We start from the raw sequence: 21,374 nt of genomic DNA, 5'->3' as shown, positions 1-21,374 counted from the left end.
CTCCTTACAAATGCCTCAGGTCCCCTTTGTTTCCCTTTCCCTACCACCCCACTTCACATCAATTCAGAACAGAGCTCCATTTGTACTTTTTTTGTTTTGTTTTTTGTTTTAATGAATTTCCTTTTCAGAGTGAAGCTTATACTCCTTCCTCTGGCAAGTGTTTCATCGGCAATATACGCTTTATCACCTGCACCTGGCTTTTGGAGGGTGCAATCAAAAGTCTACCCCCCCCCCCAGGCATTTGTGAGCTGTAGAGCTGGTGCTAAGCCAAAGGGGGGGGGGATAGAGAAATTGACCACCATAAGCCTAAATTGGCTGGACAATTATGACTCTGCCTAAGAAATACTTGGGATTTTTTGTTCTGTTTGGGGATTAAGAACATGGTATACCCGGAGAGCTCACTAAAGCACAGCTTGCAAGAGTTCCTCGGGGAAACTTATGTTGGTTGTATTTATCTAAAATCAGTTCACATTTGTCAGGCAGAAGTACCCTGATATATAGAGCCCTGGGCATTTAAGAGTTCTAAGATGCAGCAACCACTAGGTAAATGTCATGTTTTACAACATCAGTTCAATTTACTGCACTTTACTGTGTGGAATGCAGCCCAGAAATTACTCCCATACTTTATCACACTTCCTTCCACATGATAACCCCCCTCCAGCAGCCAGAAGACTTTGAGAGTAGACCAGGCATAGGCAAACTTGGCCCTGCAGATGTTTTGGGACTACAACTCCCATCATCCCTGACCACTGGTCCTGTTAGCTAGGGATGATGGAGAGTTGTAGTCCCAAAACATCTGGAGGGCCAAGTTTGCCTATGCCTGGACTAGACCCCTCTCTCTGAGGAGAAGTATTACCAGCAAAGGACAACCAGCTAGGCCACAACTGGATTCATGGGCATTTTCAAAACGACCTTCCCTTATAGCAATTTCCTCCCATCTCTTTTCCGTATGTGCTATATCTGAATCAAACTAGAATTTCTGCCTTCACCTAATCATTTATACTGATATTATGTGGATTTAATTGTCACGGCTTTCCCCAAAGAATCCTGGGCATTGTAGTTTAATGAAGTTGCCGTTAGCGAATTTCTACCTAGCCCACTTTACCAAAGTGAAATTGTTAGGGTTCCCCTGGGAGGGGGAAATAGCTGATATGCTAGGTTGAGTCTACAACCTAAACACTGGCCCATTAGGGTGCATGGGGTACTCATTCACGAACTCCTCACCTTTCTACCAGCTTCCTCCTTCTCAGTCTCAGTGTTACCTCATTGTTGTCTTCCAGTAGGGAGGAGGATGGAGACAAAACTAGAATTAGGTGCTTCCGCCTGTCACTGGCTCTGGTTCTTCCTCCTGTCAGGCTCCCTATCCCTAACCCTAACCCTAACCCTTCCAGTCTACCAATCCACATGGGCACCAGTTACAACTGCTGCAGTGCAGACATACTCTTAGACTTCTGATTGGCCCTTTCAGTTTTACAAGAAAACAAATTATAGTGACATACCTATCAAGTTGAGCCTTGAATGGAAATCAAAAGCATTGACTCCTTGAGCGACGTGGAAAGTTGTCGTTGTAAGACGAGGGCTTAATTTCTCTCTCCAAGCTAGCACCAGTGTGTTTGTGCTGCTGGTTGTAACAGACAGAAAGACATCTAAGGAGGGGATGTATGCAACTGAAACAGTACAGAGATGGCATTTTGATTAGATTCGTCATCAAGTAAGAGGTTCTTACATAGAGCTGAGTCAATTGCAGTGAATCAGTTTAAGTTTTGTTGCGCTGTGTTAAGATTTGGGTGTTTTGAATGTTTCTGCAGCCTTTTCTTAGTACCCTGCTTGGGTAGAAAAGGAGAGATATAAATGACTAGAAGATGATAGATATAGATCAATTGATTGATGATAGATGATAGATATAGATAGATAGATATAGATAGATGATAGATAGGTAGCTATAGATAGATGATAGATAGATAGATAGATAGATAGATAGATAGATGATAGATAGATAGATAGATAGATAGATAGATAGATAGATAGATAGGTAGATAGATAGATAGATAGATAGATAGATAGATAGATGATAGATAGATAGATGATAGATAGATAGATGATAGATAGATAGATAGATAGATAGATAGATAGATGATAGATAGATAGATAGATAGATGATAGATAGATGATAGATAGATAGATAGATAGATGATAGATAGATAGATAGGTAGATGATAGATAGGTAGCTATAGATAGATAGATATAGATAGATAGATGATAGATAGATAGATGATAGATAGATTAGATAGATAGATAGATAGATAGATGATAGATAGATGATAGATAGATGATAGATAGATAGATAGATAGATAGATGATAGATAGATAGATAGATGATAGATGATAGATGATAGATGATAGATGATAGATGATAGATGATAGATGATAGATGATAGATGATAGATAGATAGATAGATAGATAGATAGATAGATAGATGATAGATAGATAGATGATAGATAGATAGATAGATAGATAGATAGATAGATGATAGATAGATAGATGATAGATAGATAGATAGATAGATAGATAGATAGATAGATAGATATAGATAGATAGATAGATAGATATAGATGATAGATAGATAGATGATAGTTAGATATAGATAAGCAGAGCACAAACATTTGCAGTAGAAATTTAATTTTTCCAAGTCTTCACATCTAGTGCTATTCTTTCCTCCAACCTGGTACCAGATTTGTATTTGTTGTCTAATAATGGAAAGTCATGCAACATCACTAAGCCCCCATCACTTGAATTTAAGGTTTGAGATGCCATCAAGCTGGCAACCTAAACATGAAGAGTACTTTTGTTGGAAAGCCTTGGCTAACTCCGACTGCCAGACAAACAGGGCTTTGTATTTGCATGTGTGTGTTTCCATGCATTGCCTTTATATGTGCATATGTAAAAGCATTTAATGGGTACACAGTAAAAATGTAGCATGTGAAGACGGCCATTGAGACAGAAGTTCTGAATACAAAATTGGTGGCTATATTACAGCAGTGATGGGGAAGAAGATGCTGTTCAACTCCCATCAGCCTCAGTGAGTATGGTCAAAGGTCTGGATGATGGAAGTTGTAGTCAAACCACTTCTGCAGATATCTAGAAAAAAGTATAACCATCTGGAAACAGGTTTTTATATGCTGCTGCAATGTTTGCTATTGAATGGCATAGTTGGAATTTCAATAAAACACACACACACAACCTGCCTCTCTGGACTCTAGGGACTTTTACGAGAGTAAAATGTTATGAATATTAGGAGCTGAGAAATCTTCGCAGTTTCCAACAAAGACATAAACTTGTTTCTGACTAAATTACATTGTAAGTCAAGCTCCTTGGAGGATGCCTGACTGAAAATGGTGGTCTTAAGAGTAATTCCCATATCAGAATATATATGGCAAATTAAAATGTTATGTTCCTTGAAGAAAAGACTGAGCCAGTTGCTGTTCTTCGTACTGTAGAATCATATGGCTGGAGGGGTATTATAGATCATCTAATCCAATCTCTGGCTCAAGGCAGGGAATTCATAGCTAGAGCATGTCCAGTCTCTGCTTGAAGACCTCCAGCAAGAGAGAACCTGCCATGTATACCATGAGTCCATGGTTAACACATACAGCAGGGGTAGGGGACCTGTTGTAATTGAATGAAACTCTAAAGGCGGGGGCCTTGTTCACAATGAAATGGTAAAGCTAAGTTTGGGCTGTACCAATTCAGGTTTCAGCAGGGGTTGGGGTTGCTCACATTTATTTATTTATTTATTTAGCAAAAAGATCTGAGCACTGAGTATTTCAATTTTTAAAAATGGGATCCTGTTGCACTACAAATCCCATCAACCACAGCCAATGAGCAGGGATGATGGGAGTTGTAGTCCAGCAATTAGTGGAGGGTCACAACTAAGCAACCCTTAAAATATTGGGCCAGGCTGCAACCCAGAGATCTATCTTTGGATTGCATGACGCAGATGGAGACAAGACAGCTGCAGTGGCTTCTTCCCACTCATTACTCTCCCAGTTCTGCTGCCTCTCCTACTTGCAATAAAAAGGAGCGCTCCAGATATGCTGTACAGCAGGCAAGGTAGGAGAGCATAAGCAAGCGGACAGGGTGGGACAAGAAGACTTGTTCTCCAGCATTACACTGTGACATCAAAGGTCCAGATTGCATCCTTGCAAGCATAACTCTGAGATGCAAGGTTGAAATGTTGTATTAAGCAGAACACTTGAGTGGCAGAAAAGAATGATATTCCCCCCAGCAGGGCTAGGAAGGCCATTCATTATTCAGACACGAAGAGTTGGGTTGATTGCATGCATGCAAATTACTTTAACTCTTCTTCTTTTTTTAAGATAAGAAAATAGAGTCACTTCAGGAGATGTGATTTCAGAACCATTGTTATCCTCTGGCTTTGATTTAAAACTTTTAAATGAGCTTTGGTGTTAAAGAGGCTATAAAAGCTTCTGGAAGGAAGCAATCGGGCTTTTTTGGCACAGGACTTGGCAGCAAAATCTCCATTTCCAAAAGGCAGGCCCAGAAGTCGCAGCCTCCTCTCTCCTACTGCCAAACACCCCACAAGTCAGTCCCCCCTCAAAAAAGAAGAAGATGCAGCTATAAAAAATATTACCACCTACCTCCTAAACATCAGCAAAATTAACCCCCAGGAAAAAATTACAATCTGAGAAGTTGAAGTTTGCTGTAGAGGCTTCCCTTGGGAACTGTGAACACCAGCATGAGAGCAACCATTAGCAGGTTGACGTTGCTGATGGAAATAAAGTGTGGTAGAGAAGTTCATATGAATGTGTGAGAATTCTCAGGGCTACATAGGATGGTGAGCCCAGCTGCCCTTGAGGCCAAGAACTCCAGGACCTACTAATAACAATGCAAACTTGTGTGCGTTTACAGTCCCGCTATGTTCATACAGCGCTTCCTCAATGTAACCACATATTTTTATTGTTTATTATTATTAGTTGCATTTGTATCCCACCTTTCTCTCCAAGGAGCTCAACATGGCAAACACACACACATTTCTCCCTCTCCTCATTTAATCCTTACAACCCCATGTACTAAGTTGGGCTAAGAGGCAGTGACTGGCCAGATATCACCCACTGAGCTTCCTGGCCAAGTTTGTATTTGAACCCTGGTCTCCCAGGTCCTAGTCAACCACTTTAACCACTATGCCACACTGCCTCTCATAGGATTTCAGCCTTTAAGAGCTTTTGTCTGACACCCCAATCTACCCCAGAGGCTGGCACCCAAGATTATTATTATTATTTAAAAAAAGGACTTCTTTGCGTCATTTCTCAGATCAGTACCTTGTCTAACCCATTCCTTATCATGGAGTTTGTGCCTTAATACATAGCAGCATTTGTGATACCCAGAGACCAGCTCCTGCCAAGTGACAGTCATTGTCACATTTTCATCTTCAGTGGAATTTGAAGGTCGTTCAAACAATGAGATCAGAGCTGTGTTGAAGACAATTGCTTGGACCTGTGAAGGATAGAGTTAAATTTTTTTTAATAAAAAAAATCTTCTACCACTCTCAGCATTTCAAAGCAACCCATTACTGATGGCAATAACCTGAATATCACACAAAGCCCCTCCTTTGTTATAAATTCATAACTTGCATGCGTTTGAATTTCACGGCCACGGCTAAGGCTATTTTTTTGCTAATGAGGCTGCCGGAATTTGCTTAGGAGAGGACAACGGAAAGAACTTAAATATGTATAGGTAGCCAACATGTATAGTTGGGCAAGATATGACAAAAGGGGGAGCGTAAACCAATCTAAAAGCAAATGAAGGGAACAAAGCCTTGGGCAGCTAAATGTACTTTCAAGAGAGTGAATATGAGTAATGAGAAGCAATTGGGATGAATTGACTTTTGACTTAACATAAGAAGAAAAGCTAAATCTCCCTGGAGTTGGAAGTTCTGAAGCATCGTCTCCACCATTGAACATATGAAGGTGGACTGGACTGACTCAGTATATAACTTAAACTTTGTGAAAAGCAAGAGGAATGCAGAAGGAGCAGTCACCATCCAGTTCCCATCGTGTCCCTTTGCTTTCCTCAACTGCTGCTACAGGGACACCTGAAAGCCCATCTTACCCTGAGGGGAGGGGAGAAGCAGCAGTAATTGATTTTTCTTTTTTAAAAAAAAAATTGTTTTCCCCCAACCCCCAATTCTATTGCAACTTTAAAGAAAAAAAAGCCCACCATGCTTATTGTTGTAATAATCTTATGTAAACTGCTTTGTGAGGTCTGCCTGAACAGTGATACTGTGAACAAGTAAGGTAAAGGTAAAGGGACTCCTGACCATTAGGTCCAGTTGTGACCGACTCTGGGGTTGCGGCACTCATCTCGCTTTATTGGCCGAGGGAGCCAGCCAGCGTACAGCTTCCAGGTCATGTGGCCAGCATGACTAAGCCGATTCTGGCGAACCAGAGGAGCACACGGAAACACCATTTACCTTCCCGCTGGAGCGGTACCTATTTATCTACTTCACTTTGACGTGCTTTCGAACTGCTAGGTTGGCAGGAGCAGGGACCGAGCAACGGGAGCTCACCCCGTCACGGGGATTCGAACCGCCGACCTTCTGATCGGCAAATCCTAGGCTCTGTGGTTTAAACCACAGCGCCACCCGCGTCCCTTACTGTGAACAAGTATTGTCACTAAATAAATAACAAGTGCTCGATCTGTGTGGATAGTGCCCTTACATACTTTACTCACTAGATGTTTTGTTGGGGAGAGTCAGGCGTTCCCTATTACTTTCTGTTCTTCTCTAAGAAATATAGCTAAGCTCTTCTCTAGCTCCCTGACTGATGTGTCCACTAAGCCTTCTGACAGGGGTGGGTACCAGGAGCAGGTCAGAAATAACTCACATGACTTCAGTGAACTCTTTATTCAAAGAAGAAAGACAGTCCAAGCGGCCATGCCTGGTGAGCACAGCAACTCTTCCCCGTAGAACTTGCCCCTATGAGGTGGTTGTGGGGACCGAGGGCCACCACTTTCCTACAGCTCCCTAAGATTCCTCCTTCCCCAAGCAATTTGAGACTCTGTCATCTTGCCTGTCTTTGCCCCGCCCTCTGCATACCTCTTCAGGTTCTGGGAGATCAGGGGGGAAGGGAGCTGGTCACAGCAGGAGGGGGAGACACCATGGCTTCTTCACCAGCCTGAATAATCTCTGCCTCTTGGCATCCCTCCAGCTTCTGCCTCTGCCTCTGATTCTAGACTGCTTTCTGCCACAGCCTCTTCCTGCTCACTCAACCCTGTTACCTCTTCAGCTTCTGACTCCTCTTCCTCCCAGTCTGCTCCTTCTTCTCCCTCTAACCACTCATCACGGTCCCACAACCGCTCCCCTGGCTCTGAGCCTTCTTCCCTTGGGGTTTCCCCAGCTGCTGCCTCCCACCATTCTTCTGCATCCAGCCAGGCCAGGACACCTTCCATGATACTAACGGGCCAGCACTCTTCAAGAGGCAGCTGGTGTCCCAGTACAACAGGGATGAGGAACCTGTGGCCACCCAGATGTTCTCCTGACATTTTGTGCCATACTTGCCTGCCCACAGACATCTCCCATTGTCAGAATAGCATCATTTCCATCGTGAGGGTTGTACCAGTAGTCCATGCATATCACGGTTCCCCCAAAGCCTTGAAGTCTATACTGACATGAGAACCCTTGTTTGGAATTCAGCTCAGCAAAATAGATCTCTTTGCTTGTAAAAGAGACAGCTACCTATATGGGGTGGGAGAGAAACAAAGTTAGTGGGGGGGGGGAGAGAACATTCCTCCAGGTCTACCACACGGGAGCCATCCAAAAGTGCCTTCATTTCTTAAAAGACTTGCCCATTAGCCCCTGTTGCCCTTTATGTCTCCAATCTGGTACAAAGAACACCTATGTGGCATGCGAGCATTCTCACTTTCTTCTTCAAACCCCTGCTCAAAATCCACCTCAAGCCTTTGTCTTAATCCAGGAATAGGGAATTTGTAACCCTCCAGAGACTGGTGGACCCCAACCTCCATCAGCCCCAGCCAGCATAGCCTATGGTCAGGGACAATGGGAGCTGTAGCCCATCAACATCTGGAAGCCCACAAAGGTCCCCACTCCTGCCATCACCCCTCATTCTCTTACCTTTCTGAAACAAAGCCTCCCCTCTCATTCATCTCTTGATATCTTTATCTTTGTATCCTCTTTCTGCCTGTACATATGACATAATGCGAATTTTAAAGTGTTGTGTTTAATTTTATTTCTGAGATAGATTTTACGTTTTCATTGATATTCTAATCTGTTGCCGCCTACAGAGAGAGGTTTTTACAGAAAGGCAGGCAAGAACTATTGGGTGCCTACAGTGCAAAAAGAAAGAAAACACAAGCCTCAATGGCCTAAGAAGATAGAGAAGGAGGTAATTGTTGAGGCTGGAGTCAAAAGCTCAGCACAGCAAAGCTGCTTGGTCCTTTGATCCACTAATTGAGGAGCTGTGTGTACACGTACACACACACACACACACACACACACACACACACACACACAAAGGCACAGACACTCAATTAGCCTCCATCCCAGCACTATAGGCAGGCATCATCCTTGCTAAGACCAACTTCAGCACCTAGAACCATTGGACAGCTCCTTTAAGGCACACTGCCTCTTAGGTTTTACTCTAGTCCAAGATTCCAAGCAGTGCTACGCAGCTGCCTTAAGTCACTGTTTTAAGTTCCCACAATGCCCCAACCTAAGCTAATTCTTTGTGGGAACTTTATATGCTGAGTAAACCCAGCCGTCTAGCACAATATTGAGAGCTATCACAACAGCTACATAAGCTCACCAAGACAAAGGGGAGACCACCAAGTGAAACTTTGCCCAGCATCCTCTTAAACTCAGTCCTGTTCTTTGCAACCTTTGGATAGCCCAGTTAGAATCTTTTCCCATCATTCAGTCAGGGTTTAGGTGGATAGGAGGGATCTGATTTCTGGGCTAGGGTGGTACCCATCAGCTGTAGCAGGAGCTGTATCAGAAAACAGACCATCCTTTCCTTGGAACTAGGCTATTGCCCACATGTTGGAAGGGCAAATTAATGTTTTCTGTGCTCCGAAGGGCAGTAAGTGATTGATACATCCAACTGGGAGGCGATTCCCAACATGGATTGGATTTTTGAGAAGCTATGAAAAATTATCAGCACTAACATGGTTTCAGAAGTACTGTTACACTTCCATGAGCACAGCTACGTACCTTGTTAACATTTGGCAGTGCAACCAGAGAGGTCACCCAGAGGTCTTTAGGCTTGACAGCTTCTGTGGTGATCTGAAGAGTCCTCTGTAACTTTAGACTCTCTCCCCAGCAGCCGAGCAAACCGCTCCTGCTCACAGTCAGGTAGCTGATAGGGCTTTTCAATAATGTTACGCTCTGAACAGCATCTTTGTGGATCAGAGGGAGAAACCGGAGGTCCTTCCAGTGAGGGATGACCGATCGCCTGGCCCGTTCATCTCTCTCATACAGCTCAAGCAGCACAAAGGAGGTCAATTTGTCCCAGTCGATAAGGCCATCTCGGATCAAATCTATCTTGTCAAACAGCTCGCCGTACTCTTCCTTGGTGCCTTGCCGAACTGCTGTGGACATTTTGTCTACAAACTCTTCTCTCGTCATTGTGCCTGTGCTCTCATTTGATTCTGGGAGCTTGAAAGAAAAGCAAAGAAAGAAGGAGGAGTTTGCCAAGGTGCTAAGGATCGACCCTCATGGAATTCATTCAGTGACCCACTTCTCAATGGCACCCAGAAGAACTGTCTTAGTGAGGGAAAGTGCCATGTTTGGTGGTGACAAGGTGCTTTGAAAGCTCCATCGGTGACATTTTCTACAGGGGATGTTCCATAGCTCAGTCGGTAGAGCATGAAATTCTTAATTTCAGGGTTGTGGGTTTGAGCCCCACGTTGGGCAAATGAATCCTGCATTGCAGGGGGTTGGACTAGGTGAACCTAGGGATATCTTCCAACTCTACAGTTCTATGATTCACCATTTCAGGGCTGGTATCTTCCATAGTGATGCCTTCCATGAGGCATTACAGAACATAAGAAGAGCCTGACGGCTAGACTCAGGTGCAGGGCCCATCTATTCAAGCATCCTCTTCTCACAGTGGCCAACCAGATGCCCATAGAAAGCCCACAAGGTTGTATGTACCTGATGTTAGTCTTACTCAGAGTGGTCTCATTGGAAATAATGGATATGGCTAAGGGCTGTATCCAATGCTAGTCATATTTTGAGTAGACCTAGTAAAATTAATGACTGCAACTAACTTAAATTCTTAAATTTCAGTGGATTCATTGGATACAACCCACAAAGTCCCTGGGCAGTGTAAAATTGACCCTGGGTGATTGCTTGTCATTATTATTATTATTATTATTATTATTAATACCCCGCCCATCTGGCTGGGCCTCCCCAGCCACTCTGGGTGGCTCCCAACAGAATATTAAAAACATGATAAACCATCAAACATTAAAAACTTCCCATGGCATCTGATCGGAGGGCGTTCCACAGGGTGGGTGCCACTACTGAGAAGGCTCTCTGTCTGGTTCCCTGTAACCTCACTTCTCACAGGGAGGGAACCGCGGAAGGCCCTCGGAGCTGGAGCTCAGTGTCTGGGCAGAACGATGGGGGTGGAGATGCTCCTTCAGGTATACTGGGCCAAAGCCCTTTAGGGCTTTAAAGTTTTTAAAACTATTTAAATAAATATTTCAAATCAACAATAAACTAAAACTGGATTTAAAAGACATTTTTTACATGTCTGGGTAGGTTTGCCTAAACAAAAGTGGCATCTGTCCAATATCAATAGGCAGGGAGTTCCAAAGTTGTGAGTGCAGCTTCACTAAAACATAAATGTCTTACAATTGCAGAACAAGTATTATGTGGCACCTCTAACAGTGCCGGTTCTGCAATTTAAAGAGAGGGCAATTCGATATATGGGGCAAAGCAACCACACAAGTAAATTTAGTACTTGTATGGTGGGACTAGATTTATTTTCATTTTTTATCTCACTCTGGAGTCCTCTTTGCAATGAAGCATGGGTAAGGAATGTCTTAAATAAAATCCTATGCATGCACACTTACTCGTGAGTAAGCCGTATTGAACTCACAAGGACCTAATCCAACTAAATACAAACCTCCTCTAAAATTATGGGTTGGTGACAAGCCAGTTCTCAACTTTGCATCCCCCATAAATAACTGCCGATTTCCTTCTGTAAAATATGCTTGGAAAACTGGCTTTCTCTGCTTTGGTAACAGATTGCAATGGACATTTTCGTCATATAGATACCTGGGGCCAGGTATGCTTCCATATGCTCCGATGAAAAGCTGTCAGAATAATGATTTTGGATCATTCTGCTAAAAGCCTCTTTATCCTATTTAATAATCATCCAATCCACTCTTCCCTGGGGGATTTCTTCTTTTCTTACAGAGGCTTCCTTGAATTTTCTCATATCCACAAATGAAAACATTGTGGCAAGGGGATAAGAAACGTTGTTATGTTATAAAAGGCCTCTTCCTAATCCACTGTTGTAATTATTTAACTGAACAGCAGTAAAAAAAAAAAATTAAATGACACTTCGGTTTTAACATTTCATACACAGAGGGGGAGGGTGGCATCTAAAGTATAACACCATGATAACTTTGTGGGAAATCGAGTTTAATTAATTTTCACGTTTTTTTTAAAGGGGGAAAAAATCCCATTAGTATTTCAACACTATCTATCTCCGTGTTCCACATAGAATGTTAATGAAACAATATTTCAAAATGGAAATTACACTCCATTGCCCCTTCAATATTATTTCACTTATATATATATATATATATATATATAGACAGCAAACAGGAATCTGAAATGAATCAGGGCACTGGGGGGGGTGTTGTTTTAAGAGTTAGGCCTTGTTTTTGAAAATGCTGCACAGCCAGAACCTCTGGACTCAATATACTTCTTGTTATCCGTGAAACATCAGCGGTATCATGATTGATTGACAGCTACAGGCTTGAGCCCATCTGGAGAGCAAGCATCAAAGGCACTAACTCGTTGAGTGAAATCTTATTTCAAAACAGTCTATGCAGCAAGTCCCTATAGGTCCCTACACAACCATTTCAAGAGGGATGCTTGAGAAATTCAACTCATTGCATTTAAAGGTCACCAAATGGACAGCAGGAATGAGGGTCTGTAGAAGAGGGTGACTATTAGGAAGGTAAAGGACGTGGGTGGCGCTGTGGTCTAAACCAGTGTTTCCCAACCGGTGTTCCGCGGCACACTAGTGTGCCGCGAGACGTTGCCTGGTGTGCCGTGGGAGGGAGGCGGGCGAGTCGGGCGGCAAGAGGCGGGGCGGCGGCGGCATCTCCTGCTGGATGCAAATCCAAACATGGCGGGCGCCTCCCTCGCTCCTTTGTAGGCGGACCATCAAGAGAGAAAGAAAAGGAGGCGAAAGAGCGAGAGAAGGCGCCTGCGCGGAAAGAGGAGCGAGCAGTGCGCCTGCGCGCCGCGGCGCCCGAGTGCAGTGAAATTCCGTGAAGAGGGGAGGGGGGCTGGAAAAGAGAGAAAGGAAAGATTTTTCTTTTTTTAAAAAAAAAAAAGGAAGAGGGAAAGAAGAGAAAAAGCGGCAGAAGCTGAGAGGAAGGTTTCCGTGAGGGAGAGAGAGAGAAACGCGGGGCTGGCGGGACCCCTCCTCTTCCGCCACGCGTCGCCCGCCACCACCTCAGAATCTCCTCAGGAGCGGCGGCGGCTGCTCCCCCTCGCCCCTTTCCTCCCCCCCAGCCCCCTCCCAACCCCCGGACGAGGGGCGTGAGGCGGCGCCGCTGAGAGGATGGGAAGGCCCCCGGCGGCGGGGTCGGCTCGAGCAAGGAGGGGCGAGCGCTAGCCGGCTGGCTCTAGCCCGGCAAGAGGAGGAGGAGGAGGAGGAGCACGCCATCGCTTCCACAGCGGCCGCCCCACACTCCCCTCCCCGGGCACCGGCAGGGAGAATGACGGAGCTCCAGTCCGCGCTGCTACTGCGGAGACAGCTGGCAGGTCGGTCCGTCTGTCGGTCGGGGCAAAACACACCACAGCGCAGGCAGAGGCAGGCAGGCCCGTCTCTCCCTGCCCCCCCTCGGACCTGGCCGGCCTGGGGTTTGCACCCCAAACATTCATGTCCACCCCAGCTACACAAGCCACACCTTGCTCTCAGTTCGATCTGTCAAATAACTCACCTATCATTCACATAAAGAACCTAGTCTATCCTCAAACGTCAGAATGTACCTCCTCTCTAGCTTCCCCCACTTCATCTAGGCACTTTCAGCCCTTACTTAACCCACTCCAGCCTGCTTACTCTTCCTTCATTTGCTATAAAAACTAAATACAGAGAGAGACTGAGAGCTGTTGACGAAGAGCTACATGTGTGTCTTTCTTCGATTCCAGCCAGAATATCAGCTTTGTGTTCAGCCAAACAGGCCCAGGTTGCGCACTGAATAAAGTATTTTATAATTTTTCATATTTCTGTTTACTTACTATTTCATAATAAAGTAATTATAAAATACTTTCTTTGTGTTTATTTGATTCCTATTAAAGAGAGTTACTTTATATATAGTCAATATAGGCACAGAGTTAATTTTTTAAACATTTTCTAATGGTGGTGTGCCTCGAGATTTTTTTCATGAAACAAGTGTGCCTTTGCCCAAAAAAGGTTGGGAAACACTGGTCTAAACCACTGAGCCTCTTGGGCTTGCTGATCAGAAGGTTAGTGGTTCAAATCCCCATGACAGAGTGAGCTCCCGTTGCTCTGTCCCAGCTCTTGCCAACCTAGCAGTTTGAAAGCACGCCACTTCAAGTAGATAAATAGGTACCACTGTGGCGGGAAGGTAAACGGCATTTCCGTGCACTCTGGTTTCCGTCACGGTGTTCCGTGAAGCAGTTTAGTCATGCTGGCCACATGACCCGGAAAGCTGTCTGTGGACAACGCCGGCTCCCTCAGCCTGAAAGCAAGATGAGCGCTGCACCCACTAGTCACCTTTGACTGGACTTAACCATCCAGGGGTCCTTGTTTACCTATTAGGATCATGGAAAGCTGCTTCATGCTGATTGAGGCCATTGAGTGCATCTTGCTCAGCAGTGGCCACACTTCCTGCCATTGGCTGCCCTGGATTTCAGGCAGGAAGCATTCCCAGCTCTTCCTGGATATGCTTTTCCTAGAAATGGACCATCTGCCTGCAAAGCAGATGCTCTACCACCGAGCTGTGTATGGCATTTCCTCCACTGAGAGATACCAGTGTCCCTGCACCATCACTGGGCCATCTGCAGCTAAATATGACACACAGGGCAGCTAGAAAATACCAGGTGTTTAATTTTTTAGTTTTTTATTTGTTTCCAGCCTTTCACCCTACCATCCAAAGGCAGGTGAAACACAATACAGTGGTACCTCGGGTTACAGACGCTTCAGGTTGCAGACGCTTCAGGTTACAGAGTCCGCTAACACAGAAATAGTACCCCAGGTTAAGAACTTTGCTTCAGGATGAGAACAGAAATCATGCAGCAGTGGCAGCAGGAGGCCCCATTAGCTAAAGTGGTACCTCAGGTTAAGAACAGTTTCAGGTTAAGAACGGACCTCCAGAACAAATTAAGTTCCTAACCCGAGGTAAAGAGACCCCTGACCATTAGGTCCAGTCGTTACTGACTCTGGGGTTGTGGCGCTCATCTCGCTTTATTGGCCAAGGGAGCCGGTGTACAGCTTCCAGGTCATGTGGCCAGCATGACTAAGCCGCTTCTGGCGAACCAGAGCAGCCCACGGAAACTCCGTTTACCTTCCCGCCAGAGCAGTACCTATTTATCTACTTGCACTTCGTGCTTTTGAACTGCTAGGTTGGCAGGAGCTGGGACTGAACAACAGGAGCTCACCCTATCACGGGGATTCAAACCGCCAAGCTTCTGATAGGCAAGCCCTAGGCTCTGTGGTTTAACCCACAGCGCCACCCGCATCCCTGAGGTACCACTGTAACCCGAGGTACCACTGTATTAAAAACAGTTTTAAACCAGTTACCATCATAAAAATAAACTGGGTGCTAAGAATATGCACCACAGGTGTCAGAAGCAGTCAAAAAGCCCCCTCTGGCCATGCATTGATCATGGAGAGGAGGGGGGCACACTCACTGGACCTGCTAGACCTGAGAGCCAGTGTGGTGTAGTGGTTAAGAGCGGTAGTCTGCTAATCTGGGGAACCGGGTTCGCGTCTCCGCTCCTCCACTTGCAGCTGCTGGGTGACCTTGGGCCAGTCACACTTCTCTGAAGTCTCTCAGCCCCACTCACCTCACAGAGTGTTTGTTGTGGGGGAGGAAGGGAAAGGAGAATGTTAGCCGCTTTGAGACTCCTTAAAGGGAGTGAAAGGCGGGATATCAAATCCAAACTCTTCTTCTTCTTCTTCTTTAACATGACCACACCGTCATTGGTCTGTGTCCAAATCACACAGGTGGGCACCATTGTGGGGTGGCCCTCGCCTGACCCATTTCTTGCCGTTACGTATTTCTAAGAAGCCCCAAACGAACATTTCAAGTCAAAACGGAAGCTGGCCAGCGTGTGTGAGTCTACACTTTTTTTAAAAAAAAGATCTATGACTCCATCTAATTTCTAGCTGCTCCTTGCCGTGATTGGTCAAATGATGATGGGGAGGGGCCAATTCATATTTCCTTTTCCTCAATCTGTCTCCCATGTAGTTACAGTGGGCTTTAAGCTTTCCTTCCAGGCCTCTACCGTTGCGCACACACACATGTTTGCAGGGACGCGGACTTATAAAAAATATTGGGGGGGCCCGGGAAAGCTCATGAATAATAAATAAGCTCATGAATATGCAAATAAAGTGGCGCCGCCTCCTCGTGAGCGAATAGGGGAGAGCGTGCTGCGCCTATTAATCAGCTCCAAAGGAAATTGGGTGGAGCTTTTGCTCGGGAGGGAGGGCAGGAGGCATGCAGCCCGCCCCCCCTGTGCATTTTGGGCTGGGGGAGGGGCGGCGATGGCGCTCTGCTGGAGGGGCGCCGGAGATTATTGGGGGGACGGAGCCCCCCCAAACGAATTTTTGAGGGGGCTCGGGCCCCCTCAAGCCCCATGGAGTCGGCGCCTATGCATGTTTGCATGAGGCCCCTTGTGAGCTGCCCTCGTCATGTGCCTGAATGTAAGAGATCGAGGGAGGCGGGGGCACAAACAGAATGGACACATCCCAGCGGACTTAGGGATGGAGCGATCGGTCTACTTCTGGCCCCTATCAACTTTCCACGCATCTGTTCATAAGTCCATTCTGTCCTGTTTTCAATCTGTGACTCCTTCTTTTAAACAATAATATTCAAATGCATATCGTATTACAAATTTTATCACATGATGCATAACTAAACACAGCATGTGCATTTGTGAATGCATTGTATCCCCTTAAACACTTTTTTTTAAAAAATGCAGAGAACCATATCACACATTTTGGAGAAATTCAAAACCAAATACATTTCGCTGTGCATGATGTGTCCTGCAGGAGATATGGATCAGGCTGATTTTACATTGCAGTTCACTGAAATTGAATTCCTCAGGGATCCGTATGTGGTCCTATCTTATGACGGAGGTAGAAACTAAAGAGCCTGTTTGTAAAAGATACTCAGGCACTTGGCAAAGAGAAACCCCTTTATTTAACAATAACGTAAAGGCAGAAAATACTTTGTCTCCCTTGGGTCATTCCGTCTGCCGAATTACACATTTCCATACAAATGTAATGCTAATCTCAGAGGTAACATAGAACAGCTTCTCCCACAGATTTTCTTTTTTTAAAAAAGTATTAACAATACATGTAAATGAGACAGCTCTCTCCTGGGAAAGCGCTTCGTATTTAAAACCGCTTGTTTGTACTTCACTGGGGTACTAAGAAGGATACCTGCAAAACATATTTCCTGAAAGCAGGGAACAGCAGCTTACTCTTGAGACAACCAAAATACTAAAGTATGTATCAGTGTGGCAGAGAGTGAAATTGTGACCACATCTATTGCTACAAACCGCATGCAGACTCCAATCGAGATACAGTTTTGTGCAAAAATGCACAAGTAGCCCAGTGGAGTGGCGGGAGATGTACACAGTGGGGTCGTGGCAAATTTCCAAGCACAGGAGCTTTGCCTCCATAGACACACACCCAATGAGAATCCAAAACTGCAAATAGTTGTGCTGACTCATCGCAGAGAGAGAAGCAGTACACAGTGCAATACCTCTCTGTGCTAATATGTCACTGGAAAACTTGAAAGCCTTGTCATTGCCTCATTTGCTTGCAAGAGGGAGGAGGGTCCAGTCTGTGAATTACACTAGAAACGCCGGCAGATACTACCACCTGTGATGTTAACATATGAGAGTGCTGGAGGTGAAATAGTTAAACAGATTAGCCAATCAGAACCCAGGAGGGTGGAGTCAGAGGGACTATAAAACTAGCTCTGGGAGGGGTGAAGGGGGAGTTCATTGGGAGTTGGGTGGCTGGTTGGAGTGGGAGTGAATTGGGATAGAGTCTGTGGGTAGGTTGAGTTAGTGCAGTGAAATAAGCTGAGTCAGGAACAGTTAGGAGCTAGGAAGACAAGTAAATATCTGAGAGGTGGTTTAGTGAGTGAGAGCAGGTAGCGGAAGTTACAGGTCTGGATAGGCAACCCATGATTGTAATGGACCAATACCGTTTATGAAACCACACGCTTGTTAAACTGCAATAAATAAACAGAAGTTTATGTTCCAATTTAATCCTGACCGGACTCAGTATTGTACCAGGTAGGGCCTGGGTGGTGGCAGTGAGAAATAAAGTGGTGGCACAGGGATAAATAGACGGTGAAACGTCCGGGGACCCTGTGTGATCGCCACACCACTATTCCTGCTTTGAAAAATGTCCTGGAGCCACACTTCCTAGTATTACAGCTGCAGTACACTGTTGCCCTGGACCCACAACTCCTGCCAGTCCAGGGATTCTGCGCACAAATGCTGCTCCTTCGACTAGGTTGGGACAATCACCTTGGAATCACCTTGCGGAGCCAGCAGGGGGAAGTCTGTACCAGAGAGCAGTCCAGACTCAGAGGCAGAAGCTGAAGCAGGAAAGTAAGATTAGGGAGGCCAAGAGGCAGAGATGAGTCAGGCTGGGGAAGAGGCACGGGTGTCTCCCACCCCCTGCTGTGACAAGCTCCCCTCTCCCCTGGTCTCCCAGAACTAAGAGAGGCTAGAAGAAGGTGGAGGAGAAGTTAGTGCAAATTTTTGGAACTCTTAATCTCATGGTTCTGGGTTCGAGCCCCACGTTGGGCAAAAGATTCCTGAATTGCAGGGGGTTGATCTAGATGACTCTCATGGTCCCTTCCAAGCCTACAATTCTAGGATTGTACGCAGGAATTCTCCTCTTATACCTAATTTGTCCTTGCCAACGAACAATTTCCAGGCCCCTCCACCACCTTGCAAAACTTGTTAAAGACTAAAGAGATCATCAAACAGGGAGAAACAGGTGGCAACAGTAGTCAGGCTAAATACATTTCACTGTCTTGAGTGATTTTGAGGGACAGGAGGAGGTCTGACTCCATGCACAGAGCTGTAGTTTTTCAAAAGCAGTAAAGAATAAAATATAAAAACGGGGATTGTTTGAACACAACAGTAAATCAGAGCTTTTGAGAGACCATTCTGCTCTCTGTCCTCCCTTCTGCCCTTGCCGGCAGCTGCTGTCACCAAGAAAGGGAACGACTTTTGCATCCACCCACATCTGAACAGTGGGGGCTTTTGATTCTGCCAATGAAACTGTCTATCACACTCAGGAGTCGTAGAATTTGTCTGCCTGAGAGTGATCATTCTCAAGATGTTTGCATGCTGGGACTTCACAGTTGTCCAGATAAAGCAATTGATGGAATAAGCAAACTGCAGACATGCTTACGCAGAGCAGGCAGGAAGGAGATCCCAAGCAGCTTTTTCCATACAGGCAGGAACCTTAAATTAACACATTCTGTGTAAAAATCTGTTCTCCAATTTCTCAAAAGTTTTCTTCTCCTGCGAAAGAGGCGTTTATTTTCACCTGTTTGCACTGCGCTGACCTCAAAGCTGCCCATCCCTTCTTGCCCCCAGTATGCCAAAGCACCTTACCTGCTATCTCACCTGGTAAGCCATTTCCAGACCCTCCAAGTGTCCCTATCTTCCAGAGACTGTCCCGGATTTACAGAAGCCACCCTGGTTTCTGATTTGATCCCAGAATGTCCCACTTTTTTTTGGACGTCCCTATTTTAATTGGAGAAATATTGGACGGTATGGAGTTATGCAACCCTCAAGCCAAGGAGGTAAGTTACAACCTTTAGAAGACATCTGAAGGAAGCCAAGTATAGGGTAGTGTGTGTTTTTTAATGTTTAATGTTTTATTATGTTTTTATATATGCTGGATGCCACCCAGAGTGGCTGGAGCAATAATAAAATGATGATGATGATGATGATGATGATGATGATGGAATAGGACATCCCTATTTTCATCAGAGACATAGGAGCCAACTCCTAGAGCCCAAGAAGTCTTCACCCCACCAATAAAATATTTGAGGGGGCCAGGCCCCCCAAAACTGATGGGCATTGCCATTCAAATGAATAGCGTGCACAGCATCATGTGATTGATTTTGGGAGGTGGGCCTTAGTGTCCCCCCATTTTTTAAAATTCAAGTTGGAACCCCTGATCACAGAAATGTTGGAAGGTATGTAATTTTCTTCTCTTTCTTTATGTTTCCACCCCCTTTTTTTAATTCAATGCCTCCCAACTGTACCCGAGGCTGCTATCAATGCTGATGCCGCCCCAGGATCATTCCAGCGCCCCCCCAGGGGACGTTATGTTGGATATTTTCTCTCTGTGTGAGAGAATCATTTGTTCCAGAAACAGAGAAAAACAGAGAAGAAGTTTCAAGAAGCAGCAGAAGGCTAAGATTGTTGTGTCTATGCAAGGACGTTTTCTGTGGGAACTGTTCTTTGGACATGTGCAGTGAGACAGGAAGTACTGATAACAACGGTTCTGTGTAACTTGTTGCAACTTGTTGTGAGTCTCTTGCTTGCGTCTTGCGGTGAGAGAAGCAGAGAGCGCCTTGGGATCTTGTTGGATTCTAAGCATGCCTTGACCACAGCATTGGTGAATGTCTGTATATATTTGCTACCAATATGCTTTTATATGCCTGTCAAGTAAACCTCTACACTTGGCTGAATCCTTATGGTGTCCATGAGTGTTTATTGCCTACTGTGTGTACCTTCAAGGAGACACCACCTTGCCAACAAAGGTCCGTATAGTTAAAGCTATGGTTTTCCCAGTAGTGATGTATGGAAGTGAGAGATGGACCATAAAGAAGGCTGATCGCCGAAGAATTGATGCTTTTGAATTATGGTGCTGGAGGAGACTCTTGAGAGTCCCATGGACTGCAAGAAGATCAAACCTCTCCATTCTTAAGGAAATTAGCCTTGAGTGCTCACTGGAAGGACAGATCCGGAAGCTGAGGCTCCAATACTTAGGCCACCTCATGAGAAGAGAAGACTCCCTGGAAAAGACCCTGATGTTGGGAAAGATGGAGGGCACAAGGAGAAGGGGACGACAGAGGACGAGATGGTTGGACAATGTTCTCGAAGCTACCAGAATGAGTCTACCAAACTGCGGGAGGCAGTAGAAGACAGGAGTGCCTGGCGTGCTCTGGTCCGTGGGTCACGAAGAGTCGGACACGACTAAATGACTAAACAACAACAACGAAAGTGTGTACCTTCAACCCCAAAGACGCTTCCAAGGAAGGAGCTGCGTTGAGATGTGACTCTTCTGTGTATGGATACTGGCACAGATGCACAGTGAAAGTGATGCCGGACCCAATCCTTCTAGGCAAACTAAGGACCAGGGGCTGGATCCAGCCCAATCACCTTCTCAATCCGGCCCGCGGACGGTCCAGGAATCAGCATGTTTTTACATGAGTAGAATGTGTCCTTTTATTTAAAATGCATCTCTGGGTTATTTGTGGGGCCTGCCTGGTGTTTTTACATGAGTAGAATGTGTGCTTTTATTTAAAATGCATCTCTGAGTTATTTGTGGGGCATAGGAATTCGTTCTTTTTAACCCTTCAAGATATAGTTCAGCCCCCCACAAAGTCTGAGGGACAGTGGACCGGCCCCCTGATGAAAAAGTTTGCTGACCCCTGTTCTAAATCACCCATCAGAGGTTGATGGATTGATCGAACACATTATTGTCCACTTTGGGAAACACTGCACCAAGGGTTGCCAACATCTTTCTCTGCCGATACTTTGTTAACACCGGCCCACCAATCAGAAATGTGACACCTGAAGTTCCCCGTCGCTGCATAGGGAAAGGGTTGATACTATGCTTGTTATGCCACT

The 21,374-nt window shown here is 45.3% G+C and overlaps 1 protein-coding gene across 1 annotated transcript in view; it reads right to left on the bottom strand.

The window, feature by feature from the left end:
* Positions 1-21,374, bottom strand: part of WDR49 (WD repeat domain 49) — a gene marked incomplete at its 5' end in the record, with an annotated part of 93,997 nt that overhangs the window by 67,395 nt on the left and 5,228 nt on the right. Inside the window, 4 exon segments of the mRNA XM_077929794.1 lie at positions 1,500-1,667; positions 5,341-5,515; positions 7,578-7,754; positions 9,246-9,689. Of these exon segments, the coding sequence (XP_077785920.1) occupies positions 1,500-1,667; positions 5,341-5,515; positions 7,578-7,754; positions 9,246-9,689 (964 nt within the window).

This window comes from Podarcis muralis, chromosome 6 (genome assembly GCF_964188315.1).
Source record: "Podarcis muralis chromosome 6, rPodMur119.hap1.1, whole genome shotgun sequence".
Taxonomy (NCBI): Eukaryota; Metazoa; Chordata; class Lepidosauria; order Squamata; family Lacertidae; genus Podarcis; species Podarcis muralis.
The sequence above is the reverse complement of the archived record's forward strand: the minus strand, read 5'-3'. Positions and strand labels throughout refer to the sequence as shown.